Genomic DNA, 20,283 nt, shown 5'->3' on the forward strand with positions numbered 1-20,283 from the left:
TTCTAGCCTTCAGAACTGTAAGAAATAAATTCCAGTTGTTTAAATAAAAAGAAAAAAAAAGAAAAGCTGGGTTTCTAAGGCCTAGGGAGCTCCAGCATGGACATAACCATCTGCTTCTTGGTACAAGCAGGCACCCTTGCGTTTTTGTGCACAACCTCGATGATGCACTACTGGACTGTGGCGGGCCACATGGTCTCCTTGGCGTTACGTTCACTCCAGAGTTTGCAGAAACACTTCATGCCCACAGAACAGCCTCCTGAGATAAAATTTCCACCCCACTGAATGCCCATCCCAGGAATGTTAAGGGAGCAGGGAACAGTTCACTGTGGAAAATTCCAGAAATGGAATATGTGCCTGTTAAGACACACAATGTAATGTCCCTTTCCCCAGCGGCCCTCACCGATGGTGGTCTCGCAGAACTTGCCGGCGGCCACCTCGTTGGCAATGTTAGCTCCCATCAGCACGCTGATGTCAATGCCCATCTTCTCTCGGATGATGTCAGAAATGAGCTTCAGCCCCTCAGGACCCTCGTCTATGCCCTGCAAGGATGTCAGTGGGTTAGAGGAAAAGAAACCCCCAAGGACAAGAGGCTGGAGACTGCTGCTTTATAAGTCATCTAGATTCAGACCTCCAATGGCATAGGCAACTGAAAAATCTCGTTTCTAAGAGTAAACAGACACAGTGTGCATGTACCATTTAAAGAGTAACACATAAAGTGAAAATGAACAACGTCACCATCCAGGCTGAGAAAAAGAACATGACGGACACCACTGAAGTCCCCTGGGTCTCTTCCCAAGTTCACCCTTCTCCTTACTAGTGCTTCCTGGTGCCCGCCAGGGTGAACCCCTATCCTCAGCGCCATTTATGCCCTGTTCCCCTGTTTTTCTTGTTCATTTTGTCACATGAAACTATCCCTATACAGTGTGTTATAGCACTATGCCTGTTTTTGAAAGCCTGTAAATGAGATGGCGCCTCTCACCTGTGATGTGCCGCTTTGTGCTATATTATTATTTGGGAGATTCACCCATGTGGCCGCATGAATATTCTAGTTCACTCCTGCATAGTTTCCCATCATTCATTTTTCCATCCTATCAATGACTGACATTTGAAGTGTGCTTGCTTTCCTAAACATTCACCTACAAACAGAGTCTCTCAAGAAGGTTTTTAACCTTTTTTACAACATGGACCTGCCCCTGGCAGTCTGGTGAAGTTTATGGATTCATTCTCAGACTCCATATGCATAAAGCGAAATACAAGATTACTCAGCAAGGCAATTATTTTGAAATACAGTTATCAAATATTAAAAAAAAAACCCCTACATTTGTGACAAAGTAATATATGTATTTTCTTATTCCAATTATAGAAAGGTGCCATAGCAGGTCGAATTACTATAATTCCCAAGTAGTTGGGAATAAACGGTATCTTGAGATATCTGAAGCCATTGTAAGGTAACATGAAAATACCTATAATTTGTATCCACCACAGGGTCAAGGTCCTGCTAACATATTGTCACTGAAACTCTGGCTTGTGGCCTACATTCATAAGTCAAGGAGATGCTCATTTCAGTTAGAGGTTAAAATAAATAAAAATGCAATTCCATCCCCATATTTAGGTCCATGAACCTCCTGAATTCTGTATGTGGGCCTCTGGGGATGGTTTGTGGACTTCTGGTTAAAAATGTCCTCTCCAGGGAATAAATCCAGGAGTGGGAAATTAAAGACGATCAACTTCGCAGCCAATGTAAACCATGTGAGATTTCCTGGGCAAGGGCGGAGCCCCGTGCGATAGACAGGAAGTTCTTTTCTTGCGGGAGCCCAGCACTGTGAACCCCTCCAGATAGGAAGCAGCCCTTCGTAAACCTGAGTAAAGCGAGGCTCAGGAGGGTACGTGTGGTTTTGATTCCCTTCCAGGCATCCTTAAAAAACAAACCCAAAGCAGCCATCCCCTCCCCTCAGCTCCTTTTCCCCAGCACATGAAAGAGGTACGGAAGTTTCCAGGAGCCCGCGGGTGGCGAGGGGCCGCCTCACCTTGATGAGGGTGATGCCCAGGGCATCCTTCGGCACCCTCCCCGTGATCTCGTCGCAGATCCGGTGGATGAACTGGTGGGGGATGACAAACACCAGCAGGTCTGCGTCCTGCACGGCCTCGCCAAGGTTCGCAACAGCAACCTGCCACAGCAAGGGTGACATGCTTACTTCTGGCCTGAAACACACCTGTCCAAGCCACACACGCGCTGCCCGGGCATCAGCTGCTGCCACTGCGCACAGGAACAGTCAGGTCAGTGCAGGGGTGTGCCACCTTCCCCGCTCTGCAACCCAAACCAGCAGTGCCCTCCCGTCTCCCCCAGCCCGGTTCTGCTTTCCTTAAAATGGGGCTGTAACCATCCTGCTCGGTGGTTCTCTATTGCTCCCCAACCCCCCCGCTGATTTCTGCCCTTCTCTGTTCCCAGGAGGCTGCGCTCTAGGCGCTGTTTCCCTGGCACCCTTGCCCTCTGCCTTCCAGGTGGCCTCAGCCCGAGGCCAGCGCTGCCAGGAGCTCCAAGGTGGGAGGAGAGCCAGGTCAGGGCGTGTAACTGTTCCTGGGGCCACTCCTGCCTGGCTCGCAGGGGTGCTGGCCTGGGCTCCCGTCTAGAGCCCCACTTCCTGACCTGATCTGCGGCAGACCCCTTTCACACCTCTAAGCACGGCACTGGTCTGTCCCCTTGCCCTTTCAGGGGGGGCTGTGGCTTCCTCCCGCTATTAATCTCTGGCCACTTTCCCGAGCCCTTCTGGTTCCCTCAACTCTGCCTACACCTGTCAACAGTCCCACACTAAGCATTCCTATGTGAGTACTTCTGAGAGCACCGCTGTGAAGAACAAATGACACAGAACAGAGTCTGTCACTTGACAGGCCCTGAATAAATGTCAGCTATTCTGATGATTACCTTTCAGAGAAGTACGAAGATGGGTTTTCGAATTTCACATGGGCAGGACTTCCCTGGTGGTCAGTGGTTAATACTCTGTGCTCCCAACGCAGGGGATGAGGGCATGGGTTCCATCTCCGGTGGGGAAAATCTCATATGCAGTGTGGCAAAGCCCAGCCCACCCCACCAGAAAAATAAATAAATAAATAACATGGGCAGAGAAACACAGAGGCAGAGGTGAGGGCACCGATTATGGACACGGAGGCATATGATCTCTAGCAGAGACTGCCCCTTGTTGCCCAATGTCCGTTCTCCCCTTCTTCCTCAGCAAGAGAACCCCAGTTTGGGGTAAGGCTCATACCTGCCAGGAAAGAAAGCTACACTTCAAGCTTCCCTTTGCAGCTAGGTGCCTTGTGTGATAAAGCTCTGACCAATAGTGTAAATGTGCTTGTGTTTCTGGGAGATGTCCTTGAATTCCTCTTTTGGCCAGAAAAATGCTGAAGAGATGGCTGGAGTTTGGGCAGCCATCTTGGACTAAGGAGAAAACCGATGCTGAGATAGTGGAACAGAGTCCCTGTCACCATGCTGAGTCATTAATTATGATGAACGTCCTTTACATAAGAGAAAAAAAGTGCAAGTGTTTACTTTGCTTAGGTTACCACTACCTTAGGTTTTCTGTCATATGCATTTGAACCTAAGACTTCCCTGATGGCTCAGATGGTAAAGCGTCTGCCTACAATGCGGGAGACCTGGGTTCGATCCCTGGGTTGGGAAGATCTCCTGGAGAAGGAAATAGCAACCCACTCCAGTACTCTTGCCTGGAAAATTCCACGGAAGGAGGAGCCTGGTAGGCTACAGTCCACGGGGTCACAAAGAGTTGGAAACAACTGAGCAACTTCAATGTTCAATGTTGTAGCTGACATAGTTTCGATTACATTCCTGGTTCCCCAAATGAAGGAAATTGGATGTGGGTTCTTCTCTGAGGAAGTGCTATCTGCCACAGGAACATCATTCAGAATGGATAAGCCTCATAGGAAATCTAGTGTGGGAGTTGTGATGGAGGTGCCAACTCCTCGATAAAATTTCTTTTCCCCTTTCTCCATAACTGCAGAGCTGCAAGCTGGTCCCTGGTCACCTAGCATGCAGAACTGCATTTCCCAGCAGCCTTGTAGATATGCAAGGTCAAGGACCAAGTTCCCATCAGTGGAATGAGAGATGGAGCAGTGCATACCACTTAAGATCCAGAGTCCTTCAAACGGGGGCTGCTTCCTCCACACTTTCCTTTCTCCACTTTTGTGCTATTTGAAAACCCAAGTGGGACCAAGAATAATGGTGTGAAGCAAAGCTGCTAGACTGCTGTTATGTGAGAGGGAAATAAATCTTTGTTCTTTAAATTACATTAGTGTGTTCTTTACAGCTTAGTCTAGTCTCTTAACTAATGCATGTGCAAGAGTTACTACCTCACTCAAAGAATTCCCCAAGAAAATCTACCTGGCATCATTTCACTCACCACTCCCTTTGGCTGGTATGGAAGACCTGTAATTTACCACCTAGCCTCCATTCTCTTTCTTTCTGGCAAAAATGCCTCTAAATTTCATTTCAAAAGCAACTGCTTCGCCACTTCAACTATGTAGTTTGGGTGGCAATGCCCACCCCACCCCCTCCATGAATGGTCTTTTAAGTTATTCAGGTCAATGGACAAACAAAACGATGGGAACCAATGTTTGCTGGGGTTTCTGAGAAACAGTTGCTTCTTTACTCTTGTGCACCAGCTACTGTGTCTTTCCTTGATCAGTAGGGAATAATGGTGCAAGGTCTGGAACACTTGCAGCCATTTTACAAATGTGAGGGGCAGAACCTAGACCTGCCAACGGGCTCCAGTGTGAATGAAGGCAGAGTAGAGAAACAGGAAAAAAAAAAAAAAACAGGGCCTTGTTGATATTACTTAATCTACTGTTTTGGGCTGCACCTGAAACCGGCCCTACCTGAATTTTCAGTCACATGACCCAAAACATCAGCTTAAGGTGACTTGAACGGCAAAGCAGAGAGTCATCCCCATAGAACGACTAAACTCATAACCCGAAGCTTAGCACTTCTCTCTCTTTATTCACACACCCAAGGTGGAGGGAAACCTGCCTTCCTCTTCAGAGGGGCTTCTCCTGTTTGCTAATCTAGGCTAGGTAGTAAGGATTTCCTTGGCATCTGGATATTTCGCCCCCTCCAAAAAGAGCAGTTTCTTATTCTAAGCCATCAGCCTTGATGCCTAACCATAACTGCTGTCTGCCTCTTGTTGACAAGGCTCATTATGCTCTTAGATATTTGCCTGTGGTCCCAACCAGTCTCCGCGGCCCTTAGAACTCAGACCTCCCCCCCCACTCCCCCTGGGGTTACTGGCCTCACTTAGGCAGGGATTTCTGTTCTTGACCCCCTTCTCACACAGAGCCTGGCAGCCTGAATTTTAATGAAAACCTTTCTTCTCTAGACCTATTGTTTCTCCACTTCCCCATCCAACTCCCTGCCCCTGCAGCCCCCGGAAAACACACACCCTTTTTCTCTTCAGGGCATTTCCTGACCTAGTAAGATGTAAAAGACACCAGAACCAGAGAAAAGATAGAAAAAATGAACATTTGCGTCCCGTGTCAGCAACTGATCAGCTATGGGACCTGCACAGACGACTCCTGTTCACTAAGCACAGTCACCCTGGCTACAGAACGAGATAACAATCACTCTTCTGGGACTTCGCGGTGGTACAATAGTTAAGAATCTGCTTCCAGTGCAGGGGACCTGGGTCTGATTCCTGGTCAAGGAACTGAGATCCCACATGCTGTAGCGCAACTAAAGATCCTGCATGTCTAAACTAAGACCCAACACTGCCAAGTAAATACTTAAAAAAAAAAAAATCACCTTTCCTGGGGTGAGACGGGGAGGGAGGTGGGAGGTAGGTACAAGAGGGACGGTTTATATGTATACTTAACGGCTGATTCATGTTGATGTACGGTAGAAACTGTAAAGCAATTATTTTCAATTAAAAATAAAGTTAATTATTAAAAACCCATCACAATATTGTAATTATCCTCCAATTAAATATTTTTAAAAATCACCTTTCCTACCAGCTATTTCACAGAGCACTTTCAAATTAATATAGATATTAGCACTCTGCAGTGATATGAAATACGTGAGAGACATTACTCATCAGAAGAATCCACTGGCCTCCGATCAATTCTTAACCTTTAAGGCATCAGCCCACGCTATGTCCTCTGTGAAGACAAACACTCCCATGGAAGCTGCCAGCTGGCCCGGGATTTCTTCCCATCTTTTCCGATTCCTTTTTCAACAAATCAAAGAAGACTGCAGCTGGTTGGGTGTGTCGGGTCTCTGGGACAATATGCCTGGGGACTCCCTCAAGCACACACAGATGTCCTTCCATTGTCCTTGTCCGAGCACTAAGGGTTTAACCCACAGAAGCAACATGTGACCCAAGCTGTGTTTATACGGTGCACACGGCTGTCATTCCTGCTACACAGAATCAAACTAAGCTCTCCTCAACAAACACAATAAATTGAATATCCTCTTTCAGAATGACAGCTTTAGCTAAGCCTCTATCCTATCTTTTACTCTGAGCCAAATCAGGACACTGCTTTGGAAATGCTGACCTATTTCACGGGCCTCCTGCCAAAATCTTCCTGAGGGTGTCCACCACTAAAGGTTCCCGAAATGCTTTGAGAAAGACTATTCAGAGCAAATGGGCTTGCCTGTCATTGGCCAGGAGGGCAGGAAACCCAATTAGAATGAAGGCATCACAGCTGGTCCATCCGATGCCCAGTCTTTCAGGAATCCAGGGCTCTTGGTTCATGTTAATAAAAATGTTTAAAAACTAATAATAAATAAAAATAAAGTCATTTAAAACAGAGCCAATAGGGCTTCCCTAGTGGTCTGGGGGTTAAGAATTTGCCTGTCGATGCCCGGGACGTGAGTTTGATTCTGGGTCCGGGAAGATCTACAGGCCACAGAGCAACTAAGCCTGTGCACCAGAACTTCTGAGTCCACACTGTATAGCCCGAGAGCCCCAGTTACTGAAGGCCGCATGCCTAGAGCCTAGAGCCTGTGCTCTCCAAGAGAAGCCCCTGCTCTCCACAACTAGAGAAAGCCCGTGTGCAGCAACAAAGACCCAGCACAACCAAACATAAAAGCAAATAAATAAACCTTAAAACAGAGCCAGTCAAGTCTATGGGCCCAGCCGGAAGGTTCTTCTCTTTCCCCCTGGGATAGCTACCACTGTGCAGCCCATGGGCATCTTGACCCAGTTCCACCACCAGTTAAGTAACTGGGCACCCCAGGCAACTCGCCCACATTGTTGAGGGGACGAGCATTTAGGTCAAACACAACATCATGGGTAATGCAGATAGCAAAGCAGAGCTGCCACACAGCAGAGGCTCGAAAATATCGTGCTTTACTCCAGTTCTCCTAAGCTCAGCTTGGGCCAAGATGAAGTGAAGTTCACGTCCTTGGCTCCAGAATGATGGCGCACCATCCCTGGCATCAGAAAAATGATCCTCAAGTACAGGCAACTTGATCTGAGGATTCCTTTTTGTTGTTGCTGTTTGTTTACAGATTTTTGATGTGGACCATTTTTCCAGTATTGTTTTTGCTACAATATTGTTTCTGTTTTATAGTTTGGATTTTGGGCTGTGAGTCACGAGGCATCTTATCTCCCCAACCAGGGGTCAAACCTGCACCCTCTGCAATGGAAGGTGGAGTCTTATCCACTGGACCACCGGGGAAGCCCCTCTCAAGATTCTTATATAAACATGCCACTTTAGTAAGTGAGGTTGCCTCCGGAAGGAAAAAAATAAAAAGCTGCTTATCATGTACATCAGCAGGGCCCAAGGTGTGGTTCAGTATCCCCACCACCCCCATCACCCAGGAACTTGTTAAAAATGCAAATACCTGGACCTCCCCTGAGACCCAGTGACTCAGAAACTCTAGAGGTGGATCCAGTGATCCCTGGTAAACTCTCTAAGTAGTTCTGAGTAACACTTCAGTTTGAGAAACACCAACGAAGATGAATCCTCTAAGGAAAATAAAAAAGCTAAACCCAGGGAGGAAAGAGTTGATGCAGTTGCTTCTACTAAACTGATATTCTAATCTTCAGGAGCCTTAAAGCTAAAATTAATAGGCAAAATCACAACCGTATTACCCAAAAGTCAATGGTCATTTTTTAAAAAATTATCTTGGCCGAACCTTCTATCCCATGGGACGCCATCTAAACCACTGAAACAAAACTCTCCAGTCTAGTTGGTTCTCCCGATCCACTTGCACTGTCCCTGGCACTCAATCAGACCACAAATCACGCCTGGCACTATTCCAGGAGCTGAAGACATATCAATGAATGGAGGCCTATGCAAGGAACAAATCCAGCAAGTTAGTAACAAAGAAAAATATCTCAGTTGGATTTCAAAGCTTAAAATGTTTATGCTTCAAAGGATAGCATAAGGAAGTAAAAACTCACAAAATGAGAATATACTTCTACACTATATACTTGAAAATGGATTTGTATCTAATACTCCTTGCAACTCAATAATAAAAAGACAATTCAATTTTTAAAAATGGGGTTTTTAAAAAAACATTTCCCCAAGGAAGATATAAAAATGTCCAATAAGCACATGAAAAGATGACTAATATCGTAAGCCATCAGGCAAATGAAATCAAAACCACAATGGAGATGCCACCTCAACCTAACCCTAACCGAAAAAAGTTAGTTAGCTAAGCGGCTTCCCTGGTGGTCTAGTAACTAAGACTCTGCACTCTCAATGCAGGCGGCTCAGAGTTCAATCCTTAGTCAGGGAACTAGATCCCACATGCTGTAACTAAGAGTTCACATGCCACAGCTAAAGATCCCACATGCTTCAACTGAGACTCTGCAGAGCCCAATAAATAAAGTATTAAAAAAAAGTTAGATAATAACAAGAGCTGGTGAGGATGTGGAGAAATTGGAACCCTCATACAACACACTGGTGCAACCACTTTGAAAAAGTCTGGCAAGAGTTCCTCAAAAAGTTAAACAGTTTCTATATGACCCAGCAACTGTACTCCTAGGTATTAAGCTCCAAAGAACCAAAAACATGTTCACACAAAACATTTTACACAAATGTTCCCAGCAATACTATTCGTAATAGCCAAAAAGTGGAGACAATCCAAATGTCCACCAACCAGTGAGTAAACAGGCAAAACATGGTACATCCATAAGACGGAACACTGGTCAGCCACAAAAAGGAGTGAAGTACTGATTCGGGACCCAGCACGGATAACCCTGAAAACATTATGCTAAGTGAAAGAAGCCAGGCACAGAAGGTGAGGTATTTATGGTGACATTTACATGAGAAGTTCAGAACCGGCAAATGGCAAGACAGAAAGTAGGTTAGTGGTTGCTTAGGGCTGGGCATAGGAGGAAGTAGGAGGTGACTGCTAAAGGATATGAGGTTTCTCTTCAAGGTGATGAAATAGTCTAAAATCAATTGCAGCGGTAGTTGCCCCATTTTGTGAATATACATAGAAAGCACTGAATTGGAACATCTATGTAAAGTGTTTTGTGTGAACACGTTTTCCCTTCTGAGTATAAACCTAGAGGATAGTTGCTGGGTCATATGATAGCTTTAACCTCTTAAACGGTACACTTTAAGGGGCAAACTGTATGCCTGAGAATTAGATCTCAGTAAAGCTGCTCTTGAAAAAGAAGCGGCAAGGTTTAGAAGACACAAGAGGAGAGCCGTGTCAACTACAGTTCACAGAAGATGCAGCGATGATCAATCCCGGTGTCACACTGAGGGTGGTGAAAGCTGAACCGAGGCAGAAGAGCTCTCTACCCGGGCGAGCTCTAAACACAGGCCCTGGAAAGACGGCTCTAACAAAGGACCAACACTGTTTATCCTGCAGTGACAGGAAGTAAGAAATGTTCCTCTATGCGAGTCTCAGGGGAAATCACAAACCCAGTCAGCCCCAGCCTTTAGTGAGAAGTTGATGACCTGGTGAGGACCTTGCTACAGAAGATTCCCCTGTGGAGGGGTCACGCGGTGAGCACGTGATGACCTGGAGAAGGGTCAGGCGGGCAGCAGTCTGGGGCGGGCAGCAGTCTGGGGCCCCCAGCAAGGAAGACCCCCGGTCTCAATCAGCAAGTGGCAGACGTCATAAATAACACTGCCATGTGGATGACATGCAGCAAGTCTCTCCTGCTTGAATCCACAAGACAGAAGTGAGTAAAGCCAGCTTTTAGCTCTGGATGGACATTCATCGAGTCAATTAAGCTTATGTCTGACTTCTTATCTGAAATAATGGTAACAACCATTGGTCTTGTCTAACACTGCTACTGCTACTGCTAAGTCACTTCACTCATGTCCGACTCTGTGCGACCCCAGAGACGGCAGCCCACCAGGCTCCCCCGTCCCTGGGATTCTCCAGGCAAGAACAGTGGAGCGGGTTGCCATGTCCTTCTCCAATGCATGAAAGTGAAAAGTGAAAGTGGAGTTGTTCAGTCGTGTCCGACTCTTCGTGACCCCATGGACTGCAGCCCACCAGGCTCCTCTGCCCATGGGATTTTCCAGGCAAGAGTACTGGAGTGGGGTGCCATTGCCTTCTCCGTGTCTAACACTAGTTTATGTTTTAAATGGCCAAATGAGGTATTTGAAAAACTCTGGGAAAAAACCCAAAATTTTTTAAAAACCGATAGAAACAAAGCCATAGTTTTGTAACAGATACTTGACACTCAACAATTTATGTGGATCATCTCATTCACTCCTTACAACAGCCCATCTTACCAGGAGGAGCAGGGCTGCCCAGACTCATTCAGAGTCGGCCCTCAATTTCATCACTGCTCAACTTTTAAAATCACTTATGAGACATTTTGTGTGTGTGCATGAATGCTCTGTCGTGTCCAACTCTTTGGGACCCTACAGACTGTGTAGCCCACCAGGCTCCTCTGTCCATGGGATTCCCCAGGCAAGAATACTAGAGTGGGCTGCCACACCTTCCTCCAGGGAATCTTCCCCACCCAGGGATCAGACCCGAGTCTCCCACGTCAATCACCTGCATCGGCAGGTGGATTCTTTACCACTGTGCCCCCTGGGAATCCCACATTATAAGACATTTCATACATACAAATGCTGGAATCTAGAAAGCCTAAACAAGAAACAAAGAAGCAAATGCCAGTGTACCTTTGGCCAGCTTAAGAAATAAAACTTTTCAATACCGTCTGTGTCCTGCACCAAGGGCCAGCAAGGGTGTGGAAGGATGTGAGTTCTCAGACCCTGCTGGGGGTGTGGAGATGGACACAGGGAGGAAGGGGGCAGGGCACAGCCTTTAAAAGAAGGACAAAGCTATTAAGGATACAACATAAACTGGTTAGAACTGACTAACACCGACCAGGTCCAAGATGACAGAATATTCCACTTCTGGTAGACCTTAGCCTCATTACACACTCATTATAACACATTCAGTTCAGTTCAGTCGCTCAGTCATGTCCGACTCTTGGCGACCCCATGAATCGCAGCACGCCAGGCCTCCCTGTCCATCACCAACTCCCGGAGTTCACTCAGACTCACGTCCGTCGAGTCAGTGATGCCATCCAGCCATCTCATCCTCGGTCGTCCCCTTCTCCTCCTGCCCCCAATCCCTCCCAGCATCAAAGTCTTTTCCAATGAGTCAACTCTTTGCATGAGGTGGCCAAAGTACTGGAGTTTCAGCTTTAGCATCATTCCTTCCAAAGAACATCCAGGGTTGATCTCCTTCAGAAAGGACTGGTTGGATCTCCTTGCAGTCCAAGGGACTCTCAAGAGTCTTCTCCAACACCACAGTTCAAAAGCATCAATTCTTTGGTGCTCAGCCTTCTTCACAGTCCAACTCTCACATCTATACATGACCACAGGAAAAACCACAGCCTTGACTAGACGGACCTTAGTCGGCAAAGTAAAGTCTCTGCTTCTGAGTATGCTGTCTAGATTAGCATATGCTAAATAACATGCCCACAGACACCCAACAGTTGCGATGACAGTCCTGACGTGCTCAGTTGTTCAGGCATGTCTGACCCCTAGTGACCCCATGGACGGCCAGACTTCTCTGTCCACAGGATTCTCCAGGCAAGAATACTGGAGTGGGTTTCTGTTTCCCCCGCCAGGGGGTCTTCCTGACACAAAGATGGAACCTGCATCTCCTGTGACTCCTGCATTGGCAGGGAGATTTTTTGCCACCTGACAGTCCTGAGGCTGCCCATAAAAGGCCCCAAAGTGGGCAGTGCCCCAATTCGTGGAAATCCCTGCCCCTTCTCCCCCAAAGTGCTAGAATAATCCTTCTACTCATTAGCCTATGAAATTACCCAGCCCATAAAAACCAACCACCCCCGTACTTCGGGGCCATCTGCCTTCTGAGCAGGCCCAGATGGCCCACACTCAGCGTGGGAGTGGACGTCTCTCTAAACACATCCCCTTCTTATCTATCCCTTTGTCTCTCACTGAGTTCCTTCTGCACCGAGACATAAAGAACCTGAACTTCAGTAAGTCCTGAGAGCATGTATATGATCTTCATGAAAGGACAGAGGTTTCAGTCCCAACCTGGGTTGTAGCTGGGTTCAAGTTCTCATCTGAGTTGTATGGTTTCACACCCAGGCTGGAAACCAGTGGTGTGACCTGGAAGATTACAGGCTGCATTGGCTGTGACCTTGCGATACGCACCTCAGACGTGAATAAGGCCGTTCCCGGGAGCACTGTCTGCAACAGCAAAGCAAATGACCAGAGGCCATACAAACGTCCAGCCCATGGACCAGATACACTCACTGTCACAAGGCTACAACCTTCTAGGAGCAGAGAGCTCCTCCCTCGTCCACACCTGGGCACGTGGGCTAGGCTTTGGGGGATGTGGTTTTTGGCTCCCTCTCCGCCTCCTGCCCCCCTGATCTCCATGCAGACAGTGAACATCTAGCAGATTCATCTCCCGCTGTGTTTGCTGAGCACCTTGCTGGGCGTCATGGGAGAACAAAACCCCAGCAGGTCAGGTGCACACACCTGGGGCAGGTGGGGTACAGAGGATGCAGAAGGAGCTGGCTCAGAGCACAGTGAAGAACCCACTAAGGAAGCATGTGGTCTACAGAAGGGAAGGAGTGGTGGATCCCGACACGGATGAGAAGGGACGCTCGGAGGACCAGTCTGCCCCAAGCAAGGTTAGACACGACCTCAGAGGCCTTCCAGGGCCGTGGGAACAGTGCCATCAGATAGTTGGGCAACTTCACTGCTCAGCTCGGAACCCTAGGGAACCGCCCTCTCCCCACCCACAGCACCAGGAGGAACCCCAGGGAAACGCTGCCCGCAGTGACACAGGGAAATCCAGTCATCACTGTCTAGAAACCATGACTCAGCAGGCCTGCCAGCCGATAGCTCCGTGACCGGGGCAAGTTCATTAACCTTTCTGAGCTCCGGTTTCTTCCCCTGTAAAATCAGAAGCATCATCATAATAGAAAACTAATGGCACCATCCTAAGAGGGTCACTGGGAACATTCAGTGAGACTGTAAGTAGAGCGTAGGAGGACCCCACGAAAGGAAAACCAGGCATGGCTCTCTTGACAGAAGAGAAGACATCTCTGGCCTAAGCCACTCTGGGACCTAAGCCTGGCTTGCCCTGAACAGTAATAAAGGATCTTAAGGGAGCAAAAAGACAAACTTATCAGAGGACAGAATAACAATAGCAAAGATACCAAATCAGTTGTAATGACTCCCAGTTAGAATAGCCTAAAGCTCTGTCTTAAGTGTTCTGAAGGATTTAAACCCATCCTGGGCACTCCACCTCCAGATCAACTAGACCCTAAGGAATGATGAAGTTGACCTTCTCTGACCTTCATGATTTCATTCCACTGAAGCTTGGACTCTGTCTAACACCCAAGCCCCCGTGTGAATAAGCGTGTTCTCTTAGATTATAGCGTCCACAGTTTTGCTGTTGGGGAGGCTCTGCTTTGGGAAAGACCCCTGAGGTTCTCCTTACTTGGTGCAAATAATAAATCCTTCCTTTTCCCTTGACACCTACCAAGAAGCGATCTCAATGTTCAGGTACCCAATATGATAAATGTGAACTACTTCCCAGAGCACTTGATGCCAAGGGCATCTATAGCCAAAGCCCATCGGCAGTCCTCGGTGAGAAGGACTGCGTCTCCAAACTTGCTGGCATTCATCAGCCTACAAATCTGCCGCCCCGGCCAGGAGTCAGACAGCCATGTGGGCTGGCTTTCATTTTCTTTCTTTCTTTTTTGGGTCTGCAGCTTATGGCATCCAGGATCCTAGTTCCCTGACCAGGGATCAAACCCGTGGCCCCGGCAACGCAAGTGCAGAGTCCTAACCACTGGATCACCAAGAAAGTCCCTGGGCTGGTTTTCTAACAGACTTCCAAAAAGCCACCCAGGGGTGAATCTGGAACAGATGTTCATGAATTCTAGGCTCCCTGGGGGTCCAGTGGTTAAGAATTCGCCTTGCAATGCAGGGGACACTGGTTCGATCCCTGGCCCGGGAAGATCCCACGTGCAACGTGGCAGCTAAGCCTGTGTACCACAGTTACGGAAACTTGAGCACCTAGAGCCTGTGCTCCACCACAAGAAAAGCTACTGCAACAAGAAGCCCACGCACCGCAACGAAGACCCAGAGCAGCCAAAGATAAATAAATAAATATTAAAAAAAAAAAAGTTCACGAACCCCACTCACACCAGTAGCCGGGTCACCATTTTCATTCTCATCTCATTTCTTCCTTCCTCCGCAAGTCACTGCAAGGAGGCCAGGCAATAACCTAGAGTTTTCTGCTCAAGCCTAATAAGCTGGAATTTTAAACTATCATTCTTCCAATTTTCTATTTCCTCCAATCCCCTTCAGTGATTTAGGTCTTAACCTTGATTTTAATTAAAGACCAGTCCATTTGCTACCCTAGGGATGGCAAGCTACAACCATCCTAGATAGCATATTAAAAAGCAGAGACATTACTTTACTAACAAAGGTCCATCTAATCAAAGCTATGGTTTTTCCAGTAGTCACGGATGTGAGAGTTAGACCATAAAGAAGGCTGAGCACCGAAGAACTAATGCTTTTGGACTGTGGTGTTGGAGAAGACGCTTGAGAGTCCCTTGGACTGCAAGGAGTTACAACCAGTCCATCCTAAAGGAGATCAGTCCTGGGTGTTCATTGGAAGGACTGATGATGAAGCTGAAACTCCAATAATTTGGCCACCTGATGCGAAGAACTGACTCATTAGAAAAGACCCTGATGCTGGGAAAGATTGAAGGCAGGAGGAGAAAGGGATGACAGAGGATGAGATGGTTGGATGGCATCACCGAATTGATGGACATGACTCTGAGCAAGCTCCAGGAGCTGGTGATGGACAGGGAAGCCTGGTGTGCTGCAGTCCATGGGGTCACAGAGTTGGACACAACTGAGCGACTGTACTGACCTGAGACCCGGCACACACCCTCATCTGGTCGGCAACCCCACTCTCGAAGTATTGTTATAAAACTCCTCAGCAAGTTCACCCAGACTGGGAATCACAGTTTTCCAGGACAGGAACCTACTGTGTCCCCCTTTGCCTGGCCAAGCAGTAAAGCTATTCTTTTCTACTTCACCCAAAACTCTGTCTCTGAGATTTGATTCAACACCTCTATACAGAGAAGCCAAGCTTCCAGCATCACCGCTGTTCTTCGCCTGGGCATCCCTTCCCAACAAAGTCTCTTGCTTTGCCAGTTTGTGTGTCTCCTGGGACAATTCATTTCTGAGTGTTAGACAAGAGTCCCCTTTCAGGCCCTGGAAGTTGTCCCCCTTCCTGCAGTGGGCATATTAATTATTATTGTTATTTATAAAGTTATTTTATTTATATATTTATTGGCTGCAGCCCACAGCTTGTGGGATCTTAAGTTTCCCAACCAGGGACCCTGCATTGGAAGTGAGGAGTTTTACCACTGGACCACCAAGGAAGTTCAGCATATTAGTTATTTTAAGGTGCTGGGAAAGATCTAGGGCAGGAGGAATAGGGGGTTACAGAGGATAAGATGGTCGAAAGGCATCACTGACTCAATGAAAAACAAATAGGAGTTGCCCTTAGGTAAAAACATTTACATTTATAAAGGAAATCTCCATTTGTAAGGGGTGGGGAGGTTCTCCCTCCAAGGGAAGAAGAGGAGGGCCAGATCTCTACAACTCCAAAACTAGGAAGGTAAAGATTAAATCTGCATAACAACCTCACCTTTGTTTCCTGTGCTTTCCAGCTCACCTCCCATAATTGACTCTCCCTGTCATGAAATTAAAAGACGCTTACTTCTTGGAAGGAAAGTTATGACCAACCTAGATAGCATATTCAAAAGCAGAGACATTACTTTGCCGACTAAGGTCCGTCTAGTCAAGGCTATGGTTTTTCCTGTGGTCATGTATGGATGTGAGAGTTGGACTGTGAAGAAGGCTGAGTGCCGAAGAATTGATGCTTTTGAACTGTGGTGTTGGAGAAGACTCTTGAGAGTGCCTTGGACTGCAAGGAGATCCAACCAGTCCATCCTAAAGGAGATCAGCCCTGGGATTTCTTTGGAAGGAATGACGCTAAAGCTGCAACTCCAGTACTTTGGTCACCTCATGTGAAGAGTTGTCTCATTGGAAAAGACTTTGATGCTGGGAGGGATTGGGGGTCAGGAGGAGAAGGGGACGACAGAGGATGAGATGGCTGGATGGCATCACGGACTCGATGGACGTGAGTCTGAGTGAACTCCGGGAGTTGGTGATGGACAGGGAGGCCTGGCGTGCTGCGATTCATGGGGTCACAAAGAGTCGGATACAACTGAGCAACTGAACTGAACTGAACCCTCAACATCCTCCTTTTTCTTGCTTTTTGGCCATGCCCTGAGGCATGTGGGATGATCTTAGTTCCCTGATGAGGGATCAAAGCCACGTCCCTGCATTGGAACCTCAGAGTCTTAACTACTAGACCACTGGGCAAGTTCCCACCATCCCCTTTTTCTCTTTAGCTGAGGATTATCTAAGGTAAGGGCTTCTATCTTTCTGGTTACAAAGTTTTCCTGGGTCTCTCCTATGCATTTTTTTTTTCAATTGCTGAGGGGTATCCGACTCGTTGTGACTCCATGGAGTGGAGCCCACCAGGCTCCTTTGTCCAAGGAATTCTCCAGACAAGAATGCAGGAGTGGACTGCCATTCCCTTCTCCAGGGGATCTTCCTGACCGAGGGATCGAACCCGTTTCTCCTGTACTGGAGGTAGATTCTTTATTCATGTTATTCAGACTTGTGTCAACTTAATTGCTTAGGCCAGACAATAGAACCTAGAAGGGGAGAGAAAAATTCCTTCCTCCAGACAACCTGGAGTCTCTTGAACTATGAGAAAATTCATTCCTGTTGTTTAAGACACCCAGTCTATTTCGCTTTGTCATGGCAGCCCCAGCAAGGCCCACATTCTCAATAAAGAAAGTGAAGTCGCTCAGTCGTGTCCAACTCTTTGCGACCCCATAGACTGTAGCCCACCAGGCTCCTCCGTCCATGGGATCTTCCAGGCAAGAGTACTGGAGGGGGTTGCTATTTCCTTCTCCAGAGGATCTTCCCAACCCAGGGATCGAACCCAGGTCTCCCGCATTATAGGCAGACATTTTACCGTCTGAGCCACCAGGGAGGAAAACCAAAACAGATCAAGCAGTGAATTTGGTGGGAGAAAGGAACAGGAGACTGGGGAAGCAGTTTTCCCATCCCCTCCCCCAAGTCCTAGGTGCTCACTCAGTCAAGCCTAACTTTCAGAATGAGCCAAATGAATTGGGTTGGCCAAAAGGTTCATTCTGATTTTTCCATAAGATGTAGTGGGAAAATCTGAGTGAATTTTTTTGTCAACTTTCTACCCCCAAATCTTACCACGTTTTCTGGCAGCTTGTGTCCAGGGAGGTATTTCACATTTTCATGGTCGTTATTTATGATGTCTGTCAGTTTTCTCCCATTAACTGTTTCTTCAAAGACCCACATCTTGACCGTGGAGGCAAACTTCTGAAGTTTCTTGACATTATTACCAATTATTTTTGCAACAGCTGAACCCCTGCAAAAGAAACGATGGAGAAGAAAATGTTTAAAAATAATAATAAAAAATGTTTTAAAAAGAAAAAACATGATAAATTCCCTTGAGCAGAAGAGAAGAAGCACCAGATTATAATTCAGTAGACTTGAGTTCTTATTCAAGCACTGAGCTTAGAACTCAAGATATGATATTGCCTCAGCTGAAACTTGGTTGTTTTCACTTGGAAATACCACCCTGTGGTCAGGAAAGCCTCAGAATTTGGTACAAGGTCAAAAAGTAGCTCCCCTTGAGACTAGAAGGCATCAACCTTTCTTGGAAGAGACTATCACAGGTGGAAGAGAAATCCACCTGAAAGATGGCATAAAATAACACTTCAGGGCTTCCCCAGTGGCCCAGTGATTAAGAATCCACCTGACAATGCAGGGGACCCAGGTTCAACCCCTGCTCCAGGAAGATTCCACATGCAGTGAGGCAACTAGGCCTGTGCAACTCACAGGCTCCAGAGCAACTACTGAAGTCCATGTGTCTTACAGCCTGGGTTTTGCAATAAGAGAAGCCTCCTCAATCAGAAGCCCAACCACCACAACTAGAGAGTAGCCCCCTCTCTAGTTGTCTTAGCCACTGGGGAAAGCTGGGGAAAGCAACAGAGACCCAGTGTAGCCAAAAATAAAACACAGAAATCTTGAAAACAAAAAAGCAAAAAAAAAACAAAACCAAAAAACCAAACAGTTCAAGGGTTCCCAAAGTCTCCAAGGCCATTAGGCTATATTTCAAATCTATCAAAAGACTGTTCATATGCAGTTACTGTAGAATAAGCTGTGTTCTGGTGAACTCCACCAGGGCCCAAGTGGAGTCATAAAGGAAAGACAAGATCCAAGTGGATTCAAGAGAAAGAGCAGAGCAAGGGCTCCAGGTCTGGTCTCCCTACCAGACACCCAGCAGCCTCTAAAAGCTCCCTTTTCTCTGCATCTCTATTCACCAAACATATCCTGGGAATGAATCAGTCATCCACAGGCTTTCCCCTGAGGGAAGAGAAGATGCCAGTTGATGCCAGTCCTCTGCACAAGAGCCGTGGGTGTGCAGCTGGTCCCTACAGCACAGATGTTGCTGGTCAGCTCTGGCACCTGTGCCCATTTCAGGGATGTGCTGGGTGCAGCAATTTGGGCCAGGGGTGGTACCTCTAGCTAAGCCAACCAGTTTCTTTTTCAGGACTTTGAACGGAAAAACAGTTTGTTTCTTAGACAACCTTCCTGGTGTGAGGAGCAAAGGAAAGAAAGGCCCGGAGCACCTGGAGAATTCACATGTCAGGGCATTCATTATTTTTTCTAACATTATTCTTAAGACAGTTTGGAAAATGAGTAAGGGGTAATGGCAAAAAGGGGGCAGGACCAAACTGATACAGAAGAGACGGAGAGTGTTATCCTTGCCTTTATCTTTGGCTGCACAATAGATTATGTGCAACTGTGGCTCTCCCTGTGAAAACCTTATTCTATGCCAGCAGGACAGTTTATTAGCTAAATATCCATTCACCCAATTCTCCTCTGATACTTGATAGAAGAAAAGGCCAAGAATCTCCCCACCATCACTATCACCTTTATCCAAACGTTTATCCTGATAATTCACACAAGGTCAAAGGGACCAAGTGTGATTCTGATGAACCCAGCAAACCGAGATGGGTGGGGATCTCTAAGACACTAGGAATCCAAGTCTAGTAAAGCCAGTGAGAAAATAAACTAGAACCACAAGCGCCCTCCCCACGGTCCAGTCTTACTGGAATACACCTGCTTCTCCCTTCAGTCGCCTCCTGAAGAAGTCAAGCATTTGCAACCAGGGACAAACCTACTGTAGTGTCTGCTGAAAAGTTAGTTAAGAGAACTTAAATAACAATTAGAACGATTAAGAACTAAGCCCACCAGACAGACCCTGTCCTATGGTGCTCAAAGGAGCTTAGGACAGAAAAAAAAAAGAGAACTCCAGGTATACTGTTCACTCCTGTAAGCTCATCAGGACTGCATTCTACCTGCTCCTTAGTTTCATCAACGCCTTCACTCAGTCTTTCATTCACGCATTGATCTCGGTTGCAAAAAATGTCCTGAACACCTATTGTGTATAATGCATTTGGCAGGAAGCTGGCAATACAAAGCAGTGCTCTCCAAAGCTTCCCAACCACTTTGGGACTTCACTGGGATCCAGTGGCTAAGACACCACACTCCCAATACAGGGAGCCCAGGTTCAATCCCTGGTCAGGGAACTAGATTCCCACATACCACAACTAAGACTTGATATAGCCAAATTAAATAAATGAATATTTAAAGAAA

General features: G+C 47.0%; 1 protein-coding gene across 1 annotated transcript in view; it reads right to left on the reverse strand.

Moving 5' to 3' along the window:
* The window catches only part of GPD1L (glycerol-3-phosphate dehydrogenase 1 like), a 58,088-nt gene that overhangs the window by 26,501 nt on the left and 11,304 nt on the right, over positions 1–20,283 (reverse strand). The window contains exons 2-4 of the mRNA XM_052658837.1: positions 17,809–17,986; positions 2,028–2,168; positions 401–539 (exon numbers count right to left, since the gene is read on the reverse strand). Coding sequence (XP_052514797.1) covers positions 401–539; positions 2,028–2,168; positions 17,809–17,986 — 458 coding nt within the window. The remainder of the gene's footprint in view (positions 1–400; positions 540–2,027; positions 2,169–17,808; positions 17,987–20,283) is intronic.

The sequence above is a fragment of the Budorcas taxicolor genome, chromosome 1, assembly GCF_023091745.1.
Source record: "Budorcas taxicolor isolate Tak-1 chromosome 1, Takin1.1, whole genome shotgun sequence".
Lineage (NCBI taxonomy): Eukaryota > Metazoa > Chordata > Mammalia > Artiodactyla > Bovidae > Budorcas > Budorcas taxicolor.